The 19,525-nt window shown below is 32.2% G+C and overlaps 3 protein-coding genes and 1 long non-coding RNA gene across 5 annotated transcripts in view; 2 read left to right on the forward strand and 2 right to left on the reverse strand.

The window, feature by feature from the left end:
• The window catches only part of LOC111435042, a 21,872-nt gene extending 19,823 nt beyond the window's left edge, over window positions 1-2,049 (forward strand). The window contains exon 3 of the long non-coding RNA XR_002709021.1: window positions 2,010-2,049. This is a non-coding gene — a long non-coding RNA (uncharacterized LOC111435042). The remainder of the gene's footprint in view (window positions 1-2,009) is intronic.
• LOC111435040 (bidirectional sugar transporter SWEET5-like) lies at window positions 1,228-3,966 on the reverse strand. Its single transcript, XM_023072348.1, has 7 exons — window positions 3,844-3,966; window positions 3,657-3,693; window positions 3,154-3,370; window positions 2,729-2,890; window positions 2,512-2,631; window positions 1,646-1,795; window positions 1,228-1,364 (listed from the first exon to the last, which is right to left on the reverse strand). The coding sequence occupies exons 1-6, from the start codon at window positions 3,884-3,886 to the stop codon at window positions 1,667-1,669; spliced, it is 708 nt and encodes a 235-aa protein (XP_022928116.1). The 5' UTR covers window positions 3,887-3,966; the 3' UTR covers window positions 1,228-1,364; window positions 1,646-1,666.
• Window positions 3,967-11,438: 7,472 nt separating this feature from the next.
• LOC111435068 (homeobox-leucine zipper protein HAT5) lies at window positions 11,439-13,573 on the forward strand. 2 transcript variants are annotated; one of them, XM_023072397.1, is made up of 4 exons: window positions 11,439-11,955; window positions 12,402-12,553; window positions 12,638-12,877; window positions 12,974-13,573. In XM_023072397.1, the coding sequence occupies exons 1-4, from the start codon at window positions 11,862-11,864 to the stop codon at window positions 13,361-13,363; spliced, it is 876 nt and encodes a 291-aa protein (XP_022928165.1). In that variant the 5' UTR covers window positions 11,439-11,861; the 3' UTR covers window positions 13,364-13,573. The 2 variants fall into 2 exon arrangements, with proteins under 2 accessions (XP_022928165.1, XP_022928166.1); XM_023072398.1 differs by having other exon boundaries at window positions 12,405-12,553.
• Window positions 13,574-14,058: 485 nt separating this feature from the next.
• The window catches only part of LOC111435067 (methyl-CpG-binding domain-containing protein 9-like), a 14,427-nt gene continuing 8,960 nt past the window's right edge, over window positions 14,059-19,525 (reverse strand). The window contains exons 8-11 of the mRNA XM_023072396.1: window positions 18,017-18,457; window positions 17,539-17,749; window positions 15,487-17,420; window positions 14,059-15,274 (exon numbers count right to left, since the gene is read on the reverse strand). Coding sequence (XP_022928164.1) covers window positions 14,969-15,274; window positions 15,487-17,420; window positions 17,539-17,749; window positions 18,017-18,457 — 2,892 coding nt within the window. The 3' untranslated portion in view covers window positions 14,059-14,968. The remainder of the gene's footprint in view (window positions 15,275-15,486; window positions 17,421-17,538; window positions 17,750-18,016; window positions 18,458-19,525) is intronic.

Consider the following 19,525-nt stretch of genomic DNA (forward strand, 5'->3'; position numbering starts at 1 on the left):
TTTTTTTTTTTTTTTTTTTTTTTTTTGTTAAAATCATGTTAGTGGAACATTATTATTATATTTTTTTATGAAATATTATTATTTTTATTAAGATATTTTATAATCTTTTCATATTTATAAAATTGTTATCATGAGAATAAATTTAAAAAAAAAACTGACTTATTGATTATAATAATAATAATAATCATTATTATTTAGTTATAATAAATAAATAAATATAATTTCCAAAACCCTCCCTACTCCCACTTTTTTTCAAATTATAATTTTTCAATAAAATAAGAAGAATTAAAAAAATTGAAAATAAAGAATTTTGATGGTCGGTGAAAAAAAATTGAAAATAAAGAATTTTGATGGTCGGTGAAAATAATAAAAGATATTTATCTAAGTGATTCCTTTTATACCATTTCAATCAAAATATAAATAGCCATTTCGAAATTTCAACCATTAATTAATTTCCATATAAATATAAATATAAATATAAATATATATTTTTTCATTTTATGTGGCTAATTTTGTTAATCCAGGTAATTAATTTAGATAACCATTAGTGATAATATAGTAATATATTTATTAACCCAGTATTAATTATTATGTTATTTTTAGTTCTAAGAATAAAAAATTTGATATGATCCTACCCTTAATAATTATTAATATTTGATTTTAAAATAAAATTTGTAACTATATTATAATTTAAACTTGAAATAATTTCATATAAAAATATATAATTGTTAGAAAATACTAAATATATATATATATATATATATATTAAAGAAAGTAGATAATATTTCCTAGAAATATATACCAATATTAAATTGAGTCAACCGTGTGAAAGAAAAAAATAATAATAATAAAGAACTCATTATACTTAAATATTTAATAGTGAAAATTTAATATCAAAGTTTATAATTAAATCTTATTATTAATATTATATGAAAACAAGAAAAAAAAAAATCAAAGCCTACACATATTTCAATTAGGATAAAAACAGAACAGATTCAGCAAATATCTCACTTTTATTATCTAAATTTTGTTATGTAAATTTTATTGTTATAAAATGTAATTTCCTTTTTTAATTTACTCTAATTATTATTATTATTATTTTTGTAGATATATTTCTACCCTAAAAATTCAAGATGGAGATGTGTAAAGAGAATGAATGGAAACAAATTCATAAATCAAAAACTTTCAAAGTTACCAAATCTATAACTCTCCCAAAACAAAAAAAAAATAACAACAAAATAAATCTCTAAATCACTCCTATATGAATTAAGAAATTATGAAAAAGTCAAAACTATGATCCTCGTCCTGTTCTAGCTATGCACAACTTCATTCCTCCCTACGATAGCAACCACGTTTTAAATGACCTACGAAAAGCAAGAATGAAACGATCAAAGAATGATCAAATTAGGTAGGACAGAAGTAACTACTCTTTCTTGTACTCTTTATACCATTATTTATGGACGTAAATTCAATAGGTAGATATTGTATTACTTTAATTATCGGGTTTTAAATAACTTTTTAAAATAGTGATTTTAGTGAAATAAGACTTTGAAAAAGAACTTTTGTAGGTACTTTTCACTGTTTCAATACAAATTCACCTTAACTATTGTGTTTGGCAAAAGAAGTGAAAATTTTGTATACTCACTTAGCTCGATGGACTTGCAGTTTATGCGGTGGAGAGCTGAACTTCATTGGCTTTCACAGCACTCTCATCCGCCTTTGGACGGCATACAGAGTAATATGTGTAGAGAAGGAGCTGAAGGAAACCCGAAATTGCTCCAAGACCATTGCTTACCTGCAAATTTCATCAAAATAATTCAAATAATAAAACTTTCAATAAAAAAAAAATATATATTTTTGATATCGTGTGGAGGATTATTGGGAGTGAGTCACTAATTGGTTAAATTAGTTAATTTAGTGGAAGATCATGGGTTTATAAGTGAGGAATACTATCTCCATTGGTATGAAGCTTATACTCAAAGTGGACAATATCATACCATTGTGAAAAGTCGTGATTACTAACATAGTATTAGAGTTATGCCCTAAACTTAACCATGTCAATACAATATCGTACCATTGTGAAGAGTCGTGATTCCAAACATAGTATCAGAGTCATGCTCTAAACTTAACCATGTCAATAGAATCCTCAAATATCGAACAAAGAATTGGGAGTGAGTCCCACATTGGTGAGGATCCATTGGTATGAGACCTTTTGGAGAAGCCTAAAATAAACCCATGAAAACTTATGCTCAAAGGGACAATATCATACCATTGATATATATTTGGTGAAATCAATTCTAACTAATGAAGTGTTGATAGACATCAGAAGTTTTCAAATAGGCTCTAAAAAGAAACAGGTGCTGGTAGCGTTTTGTTTCCAATAGTGAAATTATAACAAAAAAGATCGGAGGTAATTGAGTTGATCAATGGCAGAATGTCTCGAGTTTATGAACGTTATTGACAAATAGAGTTATTAATTGCATGAAAATAGTAGAAACGCATGCTACTTACGAGGACATAGATGTCAAACTTGATTAGAGCATAAGCCGTCCAAATGCAACCATTGAGAAAGTTGGCCAACGAGAGAGTAAATGGCATGTACTTGACGCTCTTGGTCCTGATCACTTTTGTCTGTTCGATAAAAAAGATTTTTTAAGAAAATATTCTTATATGAAGAAGATTATTTGCTTTAAATCAACATAATTGAAATATCATGAAATTAACTTACCATGATCGTTAGAGGAGAAGCATACATTATGATGTTGAATACGTCACATATTATTCCAACCAACAGTGATCTTTGCTTGGTTCCATGAAGGAATACAATAGTTACTACAGCAACCGCAGCCACAAAAATTACCTCAATCACAAGGCAAATACTGACTTTTTTCTGAAATAAAATCAAGAAGAAAAAAAAAAGTGCGTTATACCAACTATTTTGCATAATCTTCTAAATTAATCATTAATCTAAAATAAACAATTTCGAATAAAAAATTGGATCTAAAATATTTTGAATCCTTGATTATGTGCGAATTAAATTAATACATTTAATTCATCTAGCTTAAACTTTTGGATTAACTCGATGATCTACGATTTATGTTGCTAAAATCAATAATCTACATTAGGAAGAAGTTAGAAAGAGTAATTACGAACCCGTCCTTTGGAATCAGCATACAGGCAGAATATAGCCAAATAAAATAGCTCTATGAAAAGGCCAACGCCATTAATAGTGATGATCAGAGTGCTGTCAGGATGAACGAAAGGCATTCCGTAGAATACCCAGCACATACAGTTCAACACCGTTGCAAGGTACGGATCTGGCTTGAACTCCTCAACTGATTTGCTTTTGTAAATTTTGAAAAACGTCGGTCTGCAGATTTTTTTTGATACACATGCATTAAAGCAGAGATCAAACTAACATCATCAGCAGCAATCATAAATAACAATAATAACAACAAAAAATCAATACGAACGAAATTTGCTTAAAATTTTAATTGCAAATCAAACGTTTCATAGTTGAGAATCCAGATTCTAAGAGAAAGCCTAAAAAACTAAATTCGCTTAAAACACTTTTTCTTATTTATACATAAAACGAAATCGATCAAACCAAAAGAATAAGTAAAATCCGTATTGTTCAAGGACGTCGAAGAACTTACAGCGGCGAGAGAAAAAGACCAAACGAAATGACATTTCCTGCAAAATCAAAGCATCATGAAGAACACTTATCATACACAGTTCCAGAACAATAAACTAACAGAATCAATCATCTTCGAAAAATCTCGATCGATTCAGAGAATCGGCCAGAAATTGAAGTAAATTAGAGAATCGAGGTTTCTAACTTACCGACGATGCCGACTATGTTACGAGCTTGAGTAGCAGAAAGCATTTTGGGAGAGGCTTGAAGAATCGAAGAGAAATTGCAGAGAGTTCAAGAGAGAGAGAGAGGTTTTGCAGAGAGTTTAAGAGAGAAAGAGGGAGAGATGTTTTGAGTTCTGTGACAGTTAGAGATATTTAAGCACAGTCGCGGCAGTGCCTCTGACGGATTTTCGAATGATTTAATTTCGATTTTTTTTAAAAAAAATTATTTTTTGGTTTCGATTTTCTCTCTCTTTTTTGATTGAATTTTCGTGCATGGATTTTGTTGAGATTCTATCTTTACGTAATTACGCCTCTCATTCTTCCTTATTTACAATTTTGCCATTCTCTTTTTTTTTCTTAAATAATATTATTTTAACATTAATAAAAAACTAAAGCCTTATTTATTTATTTTTGTTTTCTAAAATTTCGCCATAAAATATAGTTTGTTCGGTTGATTTTCTGTCTATTAAAATTTCACAATTAAAAAATGTCAAGGATAATATCGTAATTTTAAAAGAAATATGAATATTTTTTAAACAACAAATCAAATAAAATAATAAATTTTGTATTTTTTTTTACCAAATAAAATTTAAGTTTATGAAATTTGTTGATTTAGTTTATCAAATTTTCAAATCAAATTAAATATTATTTTCAAATTTGAAGAAATTTTTTAGTTGGTTTGAAATTAATAGAATATTATAAATAAATACTTGTTTTTTTTTGTTATAATATATTATTTAAAATTTTTATTTAGATATATTAAAATAATAAATGTACCCTTTAATTTGAAAATCAGTAAAATTACAAAAGTTTATATATATATATATATATATATATTTGTAATTTTAGATTATTTGCTCTCTTTTTTTCTCTTTAATTATAAAAATATTTTTTAAATCCTAACCTAATTTTATTTTTAAATTTTAAAAATTATATCAAAAGAAATTAATATAAATAAGTTTAAAGTTTCATTAAAATCAAAGTCAAATTTTAAAAACACAGATGAAAAATTAAAAAAAAAAACAAATATTAAATATATTTTTTAAAAAAAGAACTATTTTTTTTTAAAAAGAATTTCACTTATAATTTTAGTTTTTAATATTTAGAAAATTTATTTTAAAAAACCTAAATAAAAATATTTCAAAGTTTCACTCAAAAAAAGAAAGGAAAATTCCAGTTAAATTCTTAAAAATAGATAAAAATAAATAAATAAATATAATGATGAAATAATTAAAAAAAATAAAAAATAAAAGAGGTTAGTAGAAAATTTAGTCATATATTTTAATAATCCAAGGCTAAAATTGGCATGTCATTCAAAATAAGAAACTGATTTGGGAACTAAAATAAATGCCACGTAGACAATGTTAACATAAATGAAACAGAATTCAACTTATATTCCAGATTTGCCCTCATTTATTAATGTTTTTTTTTTAAAAAAAATTAATTAAATAGAGAATTCATCAAATATTCCATAAACAAATGGAATACTCCATAATTAACCCTAAACTATATGTCGATCCCAAAGTGACTAGGGAACGTTCACATGGTGAGGATATGGAAGCCTTTCTCGTCCCGTCTCTGCTCCTGCTTTCTATTTTAATTTTCAAAAATTTCAATTTATTTTTGCAGGACTCGGGTTCTTAAAAAAAAATTTTGCTCATCTTTTTATATATATTTTTAAAAATTATATTAAAATTTTAATGAATAATTTCCATTTTCCAATATAATTTATATTTAAAAATGTTTACGAATAAGTTATTTTTTAATCTTAGTTTCGATATATATATATATATATATAAGAAGTGAGCGGGGCGAAGCAAGCAATTGAGAGGAGATTGGAGGCCACGACGAGATGAGATTTATAATCTATGTTCTTAGCTAATGGGAAGAAATTCCTCCCGACTCGTCCTCCCATTTCCTATTCTCCATTTAAATCAAGATTCTCCTAGATGAATCTTTGTAGGACCGAACACTATAAGTTAAATCGATCTCTACAAAATTTGATTAATTAATGAGTTTAATTAATTAACGTGCATATTTAATTTATTAATAGGTTGAAAAAAAAGGTCAAATAAAAATTGAATATATTATATTTAAAAAAATAAATTTTATTTAAAAGATGAAAATAATATTTAATATATAAAAAGAAAAAGGAAAAAATTATATTTAATTTGAATGATTAACCGGTAATATATATTAGATATGAAAAGAAAATTATATTGATTGTATTTGATACTTTAAATATTAAAATAATTTATGTATATAAAAAATATTAAATAAAAATATATATTTAAAATTTAAACAGGATTTTTGTAATATTTATAAATTATTTAAAGAAAATATTATATCTTATAAAATATTTAAATATATAATATGACAAGTATTATCTCAAAATGGAAGCTCGTGCTTGCTTATCCAGGCTATAATCACGGTCGAAGCTAAAACATTATCTTTTGAGAGCGGCTTTAATCTTTTTACGCTAAACATAATGAGCTAAAAATTAAAATTCACGAACGATGAGCGTCGTTCAATTTGTGTTTACGGTAAGTCAAAGTTGAGAAGACATTGATTATTCTCGTAAAAGTGAATAGTTCAAATATTGTCAAACCAACCATCACAATTCGGACTCGGGTCTCATAAAAAATGTCTAAACTTAACTAAACCGTAAGTAATTTGATAAGCAGGAAGTCTCTTAACTTAACCTAACCCGACACGTATATGAAGATGGCAGATTTAGAATTTGTATAAGAAAAAATAGAAAAGAAAAACATGCCATAAGGGTGAGAGGAGATGCAACACTTTTTGAATACGTACATTTTAATCTTCAATTTAAGTCCAATTCGGAAACAAATTAAAACAAACTTTCAGTTCAGTTCTGTCATACACGTCTTGCTCTTTGACACATAGGTTTAAATCTTCATTCTACTCGTTGAATATAATATCTGCTCGGGAAAAAATTAAAACAAACTTTCAGTTTAATTATGTTATTCACGTCTCGTTCTCATTTTTTTTTTTCGTTTTTGATACGTAGGTTTAATTATTAATTCTATTGTTTAAATATAATATCAGTTCGGGAAAAAATTAAAGCAGACTTTCGATTCAGTTCCGTCATTCACGTTTCGTTCTCATCTTTTAAGTTTTTCGACACATGGGTTTGAATCTTCATTCTATTAGTTGAATATAACATCAGTTCGGGAAAAAATTAAAGCAAATTTTCAATTCAGTTCCGTCATTCACATCTCATTCTTATTTTTTTTCGTTTTTCGACACGTGGGTATGAATCTTCGTTCTATTAGTTGAATATAATATCAATTCGGGGAAAAATTAAAGCAAACTTTCGATTCAGTTCCGTCATTCACGTCTCGTTCTCATTTTTTTCGTTTTTCGACACGTAGGTATGAATCTTCATTATATTAGTTGAATATAATATCAATTCAGAAAATATTAAAGCAAACTTTCAGTACAATTATATCATTCACGTCTCGTTCTCATTATTTTCATTTTTGACACGTAGGTTTAAACATATAATACTAATTAAGCTATTTAAGAGTCTAAAACTAAGTTAAAGATGGATAATTACAATTACATCATTAATCACTATATTAAATAACTCTAATAAATATTAAAAAAACAAAATAGTGGATTGTAGCTCAAAGCCCAATTTGTAGGCCCAACTTTAATTTGTGGCCACAAACCATGGTTAGGGCCCATCTCAAGGCCCATACACATTTGGCCCATTTTGACGTAATATATATAATCATTCTTTTGTGTTAAATTAAGTATAATTTTATTTATTGATTTTGCAATCATAATTAAAGTCAAATTTAATATATTCATTTATTTATTATTATTATTATTATTTAGGTTTTATTTTTAGGGTTTAATTAGTTGAAATATTTTATTTAATTTTCCACCTAAATTATTAATATTTTATTTAAATTTCCGCCTAAATTATTAAAGTCGTGCAGACATCTTTGATTTATGCCAGAAAATTAGGGACGTTACAATTGACGGATAATACCGTTTATACCAGATTTCAACTATCAAAAGCAGTATTAAAACCCTTAATTCTTTTTTTTTTATTTAAATATGGACGGAAATCATTTATCTGCACCTCATAAATCATATTTTGTATTTCCGTTCTCTCGTCTGTTTCGACTTGTAACGCAACGTTTTCTCTCGATCTTTTAACCTCCTAATCCTCTTCTTTCATTTGTCAATCTCGGAACTTTTAAAAAAATTTATTTTAACGTATCATTCAACTGATGCCATTGTTTTAATTTATCGACTGATGTATTCCGAACACGAATTTTATCTATCTTTTAAAAAATAATAATAATAAAAAAAGAGGAGAAATTAAATAATGTGACAAAATTAAAAAAGTATTAAATATGGGCAAAATAATTTAAAATTAATTCACAAAAGTCAGATTTCCACTCCCAAACTTAGTTGGTGCCTTGTAGCAATAAAACCCTAATTTTTTTTTAAAATAAAAAAAAATCATCAAATATGATGCATGAACTGCCACCTAATATTATTATTAATTCATAAATATATTTTTAATATTAATTTATTAAATATTTTATCACCAACCCACCTGATGACTTGGGAGAAAAATATATATTTTTATATTATTTGATATGAGCATAGTTTAATGATTAAATGTGAGATCTCACATGGGTTGGAGAGGAGAACGAAACATTCTTTATAAGAGTGTGAAAATTTCTCTCTAAATAGACATGTTTTAAAACCGTAAGACTAACGGTCGTACATTTTTTATAAGGCTACTGTGACACTAACGGGATAAAGCAGACTATTTTTTAGCGGTGGGCTTGCGTCATTACAAATGGTATTAAAGCCAGACACCGAGTGGTGTGCTAGTGAGGACGCTAGGTCTTCAAGAGAGGTGGATTGTGAGATTCCACATCAGTTGGAGAGGATAACGAAACATTCCTTAGTAGAGTGTGGAAACCTCTCCCTAACAGACACGTTTTAAAACTGTGAGGCTGATGACAATACGGCCAAAGCAGACAATATCTATTAGCCGTGGACTTGAGTTGTTATAAATAGTATCAGAGCCGGACACTATGTGGTATGCTGATGGATGTTGGGTACCCAAGAGAGATGGATTGTGACATCGCATTCGTGATGTGGAAACCTCTCTCTAACAAACACGTTTTAAAACCATGAAGTAAACGTCGATACGTAACAGGTAAAAGCGTACAATATCTTCTAGCGATGGGTTTGGATTGTTACATCGAAACTTTTCTGCCCCCTTAGAATCGAAGGCTCAAACCCGAGCAACAAAATTGGAATAAGAAGGTTTTAGACCTTAACCATGTGGCTCACATGAATATGTTTTGAAGCATAAGAAATGGCACTTTTGAAGCAAATCAATTTTCAATAATGCAAAGTCCATGTGATGAAATTAAAGTAGATTCTTACTTCTAAATGGGAGACAAAATTCCCTTTTTATAAATATTAGTCTACAATGGTCGGTTTGATCCTTAAAATCTCGACCCGATAACTATTTAATTTTTTAAAAGTTTATTTATTTTTCGAGAAAAAATGAGTTTAAAAACAAGGACGAGCTTTAAAAAATTTTTCTTTCTTAATTTTCAAAATTTTGCCCTACGTACAAAAAATAGATGACAACATAGTAGTCTTGATCAAGCTATCGTGTGTAGTAGTTCAAATTAAGAGTCTAGAAATGAGTTTTCTTTGCTCTTGATCTTGATCATCAAGGTAATCCGTTCTAAAATTTTCCTTTGAATTGATTCGTTATCGTTTTTGGGATTCTTGGATAATTTAGATTTAAGGGTCTTGTTCTTCAACAAAATTTATCCCGAGAGTTTCATAACAATTAGTTATGACACTATGCTTCTCTCTTAAAATATCTCGATAGCAATTTTGTGGTATATTATATATAAGTTTAGAAGTGGAGTGAGACTCGTTGTAACATCTCAAATCCACTTCTAGCAGATATTGTCCACTTTTACTCATTATGTATCGTCATCAGCCTCACGTTTTAAAATGCAGACGAGAAGTTTCCATGCTGTTATAAGGAATGTTTTATTCTCCTCTCTAACCAATGTGAGATCTCACACTCGAACTCGAACGGGGGCTCATATAAATTTGTCACATTATATAAGTATTAAACTAAATACCATAATTTAATTTTAAAAAACATAATTTTAGGAATATATACTATGGTTTTTATTACCCGTTGTAGTTTTAGGTGGCAAATAACCAAGATCAAGATGTCATCAATTTAATAGAACGCTCGTTTTATCCATCATTTAGCCTTCTCGAATAGCTATAAAGATCAACTTCCAGCATTTTTAAATAAAAACGTCTTGAAATCAAGCTCTCTTCTATATTCAACAGTAAATTTTCGTTCAACCCGAAGAACCCTAATCGGTAAAAATTTGATATATATTATTTGTTTCTCAAAAAATAAAAAGACATGTAATTACAATTTTTAAAAACAAAAATTGGAAATAATTTATGGAAAAAAAGATTTTAATTAGTTGTTTATGACAAAGCAATGATATTTTAAAATAATATTTGGTATTTAAATAATATTTTAATAGCACTTGGAATATGACTTCTTATTTATTTATTTATTTATTTTAATTTTATGACATAGCTATCCATATGAACCTTCCCCGAATAAAACCTTAAATCGATTATTAAATTTAAAAATAATATCACCATAATAAATTTTCTTAATAAAATAAAAATTTTAGAGAATCTTTCTATGCCACGTAGCGCAATCTGGACCGTACATCTCTAGTACTTTATTGTTTTGACTTTTTTCAGATCCGACACTGTGACATGGGACCTCAGTACCACGAGCCACGTGTTGCAATCCCATTAACTCTTCCATATCCAACGGCCTAGATCAAATCTTTTATGTAAAGTCAACTGTCCAAAAAGAAAACATTTTTTAAAATAAAAATGAAGCGTCCATTTCTTATATATTCGATTTTTTATTTTTTTATTTTTTTATTTTTATCCCTCTCATGGTGATGGCTTAACAAATTGGATTTATGATCATATGTAACTAACTTGCAAGGCTTAACTTGTCTCTCTAATTAATTAATTAATTAATTAATAAATAAATAAATAAATTTCGGAGTAGTTGGTTAAGTCAGACTGAAACATTTTTTTAGACCCAACCCATATGTTCGATATCCTTATTAAATAATGACCGAACCCAACCTAAATCAACTATAAATTTTTTAGGTTGAGTTGGTGTCGGGTTGTTCGAGTTATTCGAGTCATTTGCTCAAGCTTTTTATTTTTTATTTTTGGTAAAAGTAAAATGTCAATCCGTAGAATATCTATTTACTTATTTTCGGACGTTGAATTAAAATCTATTAAAAACAAAAAGAAATAATCATGAAATTAAGTAAAAAAAATAAAATAAATATTGGTATGTATAATTGTAAAAAGCGGAATATATATTAATAAAAGAAATAATCAGGAAATTAAGGAAAAATAAACTAAATATATGTACAGGGTATTTTGGTAATTTCACTGTTCCCTTGCTATAAATACGTGTTGAAGCTCTTAAATTCAACTTTTAGGTAGCGAGAAAGCACCTGGATAGCGATCGATTGGGGGAAAGAACGGAGTCGCGCCGTCGTCTCGTCTCGCCGGAACTCGAATCTCCGGCCGCTTCTGTTTCCTCTTTCCGGTTTAATTTCCTTTCATCGGAACTCTCCTATGTCCGATTACGATCGTCATCAGAATCTGTGAAAAAGGAATTGAAAATTAGAAGGCATGGTGGGATTTTTCGCCATTCAGTTAGAGATTTCCGCTAGGTTACTCTGGACTACCAGCTTCTTCCGCCATAAGCGATCGTGATAATCTTTGTTCTTCCTTGTTTCGAGATTACTGTTCTGTTCGTGTTTAACATTTAGGTTAGTACTAAATCATCAAATTTCAAATTCCGTACAACTTCCACTTCTACACCGCCGGAATTGGACGAAATTTGAATGGAATCCGGCCGGTTCTTGTTCAATCCCCCTGCTTACGGCGGCAACATGCTTTGCCTTGGCGGAGCCGGTGGTAGCGATCGTTTTCTGCGAGGTCAATTTCTCTCCCGACCTCCTTATTTTCATTTTTTATTTTTTATTTTTGAAGCTTTTATTTTAGAAGACCCATTTCCTTATATATATATAAACTTTAAAGTATTTTTCATAAATGATTCTTATTATTACATCAAAAAAATTATATTCGTTCATTGAATTATTTAATAAAATTTTTGTATATCCCTTTTGTTCATTAGATACATGAAAAAGAAAATTATTTTGTTTGAAATAATGTCAAAATTTTAAATAAATTTGGCAAAAATAATTTTCACCCAATACAATTTTCCATTAAAAAACACTATTCTTTATATTAATAAATTTGGGAAGGAATTCATGTTTATATAGATGCTGGATTGGAGTTTACTGTCTTTTTTTTTAATGGATTTTCCCTCAACAATTAAATAAAATTGATTTCTTTTTCTAATTTTATGATGAACAATTAAGAAGGAAGAACAATGATGAGCATGAGCATGAACATGAGCATGCAAGAGAGTCCAAAGGGGAGACCATTTTTCAGATCCCCTGATGATCTTTACGACGATGAATATTACGACGAGCTTTACCCCGAGAAGAAGCGCCGCTTGGCCAACGAGCAGGTTTTTTACGTTCACCTTTATTACTTGTTGCTATGTCTCACTCTTTGTGGACTAAAATTGAAGTTGTGGAAAACTGTTGTGAAGGTTCAAATGCTGGAGAAGAGTTTTGAGGAAGAGAACAAACTGGAGCCAGAGAGGAAGTCCCAACTAGCCAAGAAGCTGGGGCTGCAGCCAAGGCAGGTGGCTGTGTGGTTCCAGAACCGCCGTGCCCGGTGGAAGACGAAGCAGCTCGAAAGGGACTATGATGTTCTTAAAGCTTCATATGATTTGCTTATGTCAAACTATGACTCCATTGTCAAAGAGAATGCAGTGCTTAAATCTGAGGTAACATGAAAAAAAGTATCAATATAGAAATTTCAGAAATTTCAGAAACAGAACAGCAAATTCAAGGATGTGCATAATAAACTATAGTACTTTCAGGTGGCTTCCTTGACTGAGAAATGTGTAGCTAAAGAGCTTGATGGAGGAGAAGCACCAATTCCACGTACGACTTTGGAGCCTCTTCTAGCAGACACTGCCCATGTCTCCGCCCCACACTCCGGTGGCTCCGGGAGAAAGGCTGAAGATCGTCTCAGTTCAGGGAGCGATAGCAGTGCAGTGATTGACGATAATTGTCTACAACTCATCGACAGCGGCGATTCTTACTTCCCGAGTAACGAGTATCCACAACGTGCACCTCTACCTCCTGGGCTGCAAATGGAACATGATGACAGGAATGATAATAGCAATTACTTGTTCTCAGATATGTTCGCAGAAACAAACCAACAGAACCAGGAGGGAGGGCCTCCAGCTTGGTGGGCGTGGCCTTAGGAATGAATGTTCTTCAACATGTTACAGCTTGATGATGCTTATACAAAATGTTATGAAGTTCATATTTACTTGTTTGTAATGAATAAAGTTTAGGTAGAAACGTCTACTTGACACTAAAATGTCATAGACGACGTATAGACATATAGACACTCTGGATGCCTGTGTTTTCAATTCATCACCAAATAGAAATTGAAAGTTGTTGTAACGATCCGACCAGAGACTCACTTTAGGATCGTTACTACATGCATGACGTAACGTTTATTGGAGAATCTTTGGAGTTTTTAAAGCAAGTTCAAAGAAAATATAACCTAAGCATTCAAACCGTTCATTTGAGAACCCGAAGAAAACATCACATCTAAAAGTGTTTGAATAAGTATTTCAAGAACTAAAAACTCTTGAAACATTACAAGGATACACCTTACCTTATTAGATTGAAGATGGTGAAAACCAAGCATATTTTTGAATTGCTATGCAAAAAATCTAGCAAATATCGGGACGAACGTTACAATACAATCATTCCGATTTGCGTGTAATGACAAGAACGACTAAATTTCTGACAACAAGAGGATTAGTAACCATTATAGATAATAACAATGATACACTAGATACACGAAACATCCAAGAGTCGAGAGCAACCATACCAAGCGAATTCTTAAAAGGTCAAAAGAAACTGGATCAACGTAAACAATCAGAGATCGAAAAAGCTGTGAAACTACCTTTGATATGGCTATAAGCACAAACATTCAAGACTATTTAAATCAGGCCATACTACTTACTTATCTATCTATGACAATGATTGAGGATGGCCTCAAACAAGTCATTGCACGACAAGCACCTAGAAAGACAAGTCACCTCTATATAAGAAAGGTCAAATTTAACCAATGTTGATACTGATACCTTCAATGGCAACGGCTGCAGAACCGAGATTCGAGTATGAGAACTTAGTTACGACTATGCAAGCTATTTGCAGACGGGTTAAAACAGTACGAGTTTCCCTCCCATTCGGTGAATGATCGTCAGACGTCTACAAGTACCTGGTAGGGATGAAAATAAATGGCAAAGAAAAAAAATATGGACAGAGGGCTGGGAAAGAAATGTAAAGAATTAGATATACAACTGAGCTTCAAATCTTGTTCTAGAATTCCCTTCTCCTTTTCTATTTATACATAAAGTGAATGGATCTTGCTCTTTAAAGATGGCATCCTTCTAAATGGACCTCTCTTCAAGAATAGACATCATTTATTAAAAAGAACTCCAGCAGTTCAGTCCAAAATTTCGCCAAGGGGCCATATTATCGATTAGAGTTGGAGCCTCGAGCAGTCTTTATGAACAAAGCACTTATAGTTTATGGATTCTGAACAGTGTATCCCAGTTAGTTGAGTTATGTCTATGTACAATCGATCTGTCAGCAGCAGGGGCGCAGTGGTTGCAGCAGCGAGTTCAAAAAGAACTCCAAATTTATCGAGGAGCAATGGCACGGTATAAACCATAGAGAACGAATTGAAGGTAGTTGTCTTCTAAATACAAGACCTCTACCACCACCATAACCACTGGCATCAACCTGTGGATTGAGTTTGTCAGGAGCTAAATCATGAGAGTCCTAGATTATTGTCCCTCTGGTTCCTTTCTTTTCTTGCCAGATCTCCGGCTGCTTGCCCTGGGCCTTTCTGTTAAATCCACACCAGCCAGCTTCTGTTCTGGAATATTGTTTGGGTCCAAATAGTCATTTGGTTCTTGATTAGGCGATATCTTCTCGTATATAATAGCAGCATCAAGAGAGAAGATGCGGAGTGCAAGAGAAGTTACGGTGGAAATTTTGGCAGCAGCAGAGAGAGACGACCAGTACCACCATTCATTCTTCAAGTATTCCGTTCTTATCATGTCCTCTAATGCAATTGTTGCCTGAACTATCTGGAGAAATGAATAAAGTATTAACGCCCCCACACGAAATTCAAGAACCAAGACGTTACTCATTGCTTCAGACTTAACCAAAACGTCTCGCAAATTAATATGACGACAAGATAGTAAGAAATAGAAGCACGTGCAACAAAAATCATGATCCACAAATCACATAATGATAATTGAAGTACCCAAACTTAGTAATTGAATTAGGGAATGCTAACCTCAAAAATTGTTCCAGCAGATTTCACAAATGCACGCCAGGCCCATCTCCTTTCAATATGTAACTTTGAAGGTCTTAGAGCTTCATCAGGAAGTGCAGCATCCATGTCGAGCAAATTCATTTTCAGCCCTCTTACAACTTGCAATATTCTGCCAACTAATGGCCTACGGGATGAGTGTGGGATGATATAGAATCTACCAATCCCGAACTCTGAAAAACGGTTATCCACGCAAACTTTTTTACTTTTTGGTTCGGGGCATCCTAATGCTAATCTTTTCGTTTTCAATGCATTGATTTCATTTCCAGCAGCCCTTTGATTTGAATTATCTGTAGAAGAATTTTGAAGGCAATCATTTTCCAGACCAACATTTCCTAGTGAAGCCAGCCTTTCAGAAAGCAAGGTCCCATCTTCAGGAGAACCAGAATCTTTCTTGAGATCAATTGCACTTAATGTTGATTCCATAATATATGGTGACACAGATGATACAAATGAAGGAATCCCATTCGAACTAATAAGCCCAATCTCCTTAATAGCATCCTTGTTTGAATCCTTTGTAGAAAACTTAGAACAGATTAGTTCAAAGTCATATGGGCACATCATACCATCATCCTGAAATTTAATTAACCCCGTGCTATGGTTAAAATACCCTCTCTTAGAAGTTTCTGATATGGTCATGCTTGAGCTCCCCTCCCGATTGCTCTCAAATTTCATATTGCCTTTACTTGTTAAAGAGTTGCCAGCTCCCTTGACACTATCACATGAGGCAGTGTGTAAACTACACTTTCCATCGTCATGCTCCTTAAGTTCAACATCAGTTAGAAAGCTTTTATGACAAGAGAGACAATGGTGCCTAGATGACCAGACAGGTTCCAAGCATACACACCTGAACATTTTCTCATCTTCAGCCAGCCAGGTCTCGTCTGGCCATCTATTTAAGTTGTCGGGATTTTCAAACTCGTGGAAGGGACCATACTTACTTTCCAATATAGCAGATGCCCTGGTAACAAGAAAACTAGAACATTCAAGTTTCTCAACATCCGAGCTTGATGATGAATCCTTTAACTGTTCTTCAGGACTTCGATTAATGGATCGTGAAGGCATTTGAAGTCTAGGTTTATGCCATTGTAAAATAGACTCCTTTAACTCCCTTTCTTTAGGATCATTATCATTCAGCCAATCAATGAGTTCTAGTATGCCAGCCTCTGTTTGATAAGAAACCCATGGGGAATTTACAATAGAATCCTTTCGCAGATGAAGCAATGACGAATATATGTTTGACCCATCAAATTTTGAACAGTGACCACTGCTTGTTGAAGTAAAATTCTTAAACCCACCACCCTTACCAACATGGTCTCTAGATTCACTTCCAATCTGTACCAAACTCCCACTAGCAATGATTTGCGGCTGCCCATTTGACATGACAGTAGCCCAATACAATCGTCCAGCAGAATCACTACCCAAGAACTCCCTCCGTACCGATACCTTTAGAAGCTCCAACTCTATACTTGCAATGGAATCCTGTAGCTGTGATATGTCCTTAATACTATCCAACTCATTATGATAGGCTTGTGATTCATTCGAAGGTGGAACATGTGAAGCTACCGGCAATCCATTAGCATCAGAAGGTGAGCAATGTTGCTTTGTGGATGGTAGAATAGCAATTTCAGTCTCCATATTACTTTGGTCAGAACCATCAACTTCTTGTGGCAAAGTACTGGACAATGGTGGCTCATAGGGTTTTATGGGTTTGCCACTGTTCTGAGAACATGAATTGGATAGAATGTTGCCACCTACATCATTGTTATCAATAACATCATGGCCACTGTTCGTTTGCTCTTGAAAACCTGCATGGTTGAGACACTTATTCTCTAAGCTTGTTAGAGATGAACATTGATCAGGAACACCAAGCCTAGCTCCATCACAACTACCCTGTCCTGAAACATCATCAGATAACAAATTAAAATGGTTAGACCAATCCAAAAAAATTTCTGGAGTGAAGACATTTAATGTAATTAGCAGGCATGCTAGCAGGCCCATCATCCTTTATCCTACCTTCTCGAACTGCACTATGCATAGTTGTATCAAGCTTTGCAGCTTTCGCTGCCACAACTTCTTCCCTTGACTTGAGATTTTTCCACTCTACAAAACACGAACGTAATTTGTGCTGTAACTCTGCTGATGCCTCTACACACTGCTCAAGATGTTGTCGAATTAAGGAAGAGCTAACCAACTCATCACATAGATATTTGAGCAAGAATAATCTCTGCACCCAGAAGAAATATATCCTTAAGTTAATGAGCCATGAACTGAAAACCACCCATCGGATTATTCCATAAACTTGTGTGGAAATTGAATTGAAGCATAGTAAAAATGGCCGCATGCATTAGAACCTTTATAATTTCGATAGAAGTGCACAAGAAAATCACTGTTCAAAATTAGCAAGAATCAATAAAATAATGTAGGAGGAAAATTATAAGCCCATGTCCACACACATAATGAGAAATAATCCAAGACTGAGCAAATAACAAACCTCGTCCACACTGAATTCCCAATACTCCTTCTCTTCCAGTGCAGCTGCTAGATTGGCAAGTTTATCCAGAAAATCACGAGTAACTTCTCCTCTGATTTTTTTGCCTTTGTGCAGGTTTAAAATGTAGTTCTTGGTATGCTCAGATGGATCATCAATCATACGTGTTCCCATTACACAAGAGGGGCAGTACCAGTTCCCTTCAGGAATCCTGGCAAGAGGAGGATTCAAACAATATGTATGATACTCAGCATCACATGTATCACATAGAAGGACACTGTCATCATCTTTATCAATGCCACACACTTTACAGACTCCCTCATCCCAAGGGGCTTTTGGAATCTCCTTCAAGGACACAAGAAAGCTATCTACTTCCACTTTTGTTTCTGCACTCAGAGATTCGAGCTTGGAGAACTCCTGAAGTTTTTCAATAAGAGGTACAACCTGCAAGAAATGTTAGTCTTATCATCAAAGAGAGCAATAGAAAAGGGACAAGGATAACATCGTAGTTTTCAATGTGACGAGTGTCATCTGTCGAGTGTCAAAAATTTGTCATCAGTACGGGTGCATATACAAAAGAAAGAATGACAGAATACTGGCTTCAGATCATGTATTCATCTATGAAATGCATTCATAAAACCCTTAATCTGCCAAAACCATTATAAACTGCCAACAAACATATTGGAGACTAATACAAAATGAAAAGAAAAAAAAAAAAAAAAAAAAAAAAAGGAAGGAAAAGCTTCTCCAAGGATTTGGTTGTTGAAAAAGTGGAGGTCAAACTCAAAAAGGAAAAAGAAAGAACTACCCCAAGGCAGTATGTTGATTCTCATGCAAGAAATCATATCTACATCTCACTCCAAATGTCCTTTGAAGAGAGCTCTGACTTTAGATAAGACATGAGGAAATTCTGTGGAGAGGAGTGACTGACAAAGCGGAAGAACAGCCTTGTTAATAACTTGGATAATCATGAGCTTGCCCTTGACTTCAAGAGGATTATGGATGAGTAACATTAAAAGGAGAACATCGCTCGTCTCTCTAAGAGAACAGAGATAGAAAGGTGCCATTTATCAAACAAGCAGAGCACTACACCATAAGCATCAAGAGTCCACTGATGAGAAGGGGCTGGCAAAGCTTGAACTTCGTCAAAAGAATAGGCTCTTCAGCACAATTTCAAGGAAGCAATATGATCAAGACTCCTTCGTGGATCACTGAAACCAAAGTTTTGTACGTTTGCGAAGACCCATGGTTTAGAGGCAAACTAAATTGTTCTCTTTGTTACGGTAGAATGTCAAAATTCAGGTTCAGGAAGTTCTGCATTTCTTATGGTTTTTCCCAACCCCCAAGTAGTACATCCTATCTAACAGCCATATATAAGAAACGAAATAATTTAATTTCAGACCTCATGTCATGTATACATAATATGTTTCCAGGCCTCTACAATTTTTCTGGCTAAGAAGTCTTTGTAGCTTCTCTGTTTTTTTCTTTTTTTTTTTTTTTTTTTTTTTTTTT

The sequence above is a fragment of the Cucurbita moschata genome, unplaced genomic scaffold, assembly GCF_002738365.1.
Source record: "Cucurbita moschata cultivar Rifu unplaced genomic scaffold, Cmos_1.0 Cmo_Scf00048, whole genome shotgun sequence".
Lineage (NCBI taxonomy): Eukaryota > Viridiplantae > Streptophyta > Magnoliopsida > Cucurbitales > Cucurbitaceae > Cucurbita > Cucurbita moschata.

Bases quoted from the DNA above. Each gene is read 5' to 3' on its own strand.
- LOC111435040 (XM_023072348.1), bottom strand. From the start codon at position 3,886: ATGCTTTCTGCTACTCAAGCTCGTAACATAGTCGGCATCGTCG. The intron at 3,371-3,656 runs GTAAGTTCTTCG...AAAAATCTGCAG, and splicing joins GGTCTTTTTCTCTCGCCGCT to ACCGACGTTTTTCAAAATTT. The intron at 2,891-3,153 runs GTTCGTAATTAC...ATTTTATTTCAG, and splicing joins ATGCTGATTCCAAAGGACGG to AAAAAAGTCAGTATTTGCCT.
- LOC111435068 (XM_023072397.1), top strand. From the start codon at position 11,862: ATGGAATCCGGCCGGTTCTTGTTCAATCCCCCTGCTTACGGCGGCAAC. The intron at 11,956-12,401 runs GTCAATTTCTCT...TGAACAATTAAG, and splicing joins TAGCGATCGTTTTCTGCGAG to AAGGAAGAACAATGATGAGC. The intron at 12,554-12,637 runs GTTTTTTACGTT...ACTGTTGTGAAG, and splicing joins GCCGCTTGGCCAACGAGCAG to GTTCAAATGCTGGAGAAGAG.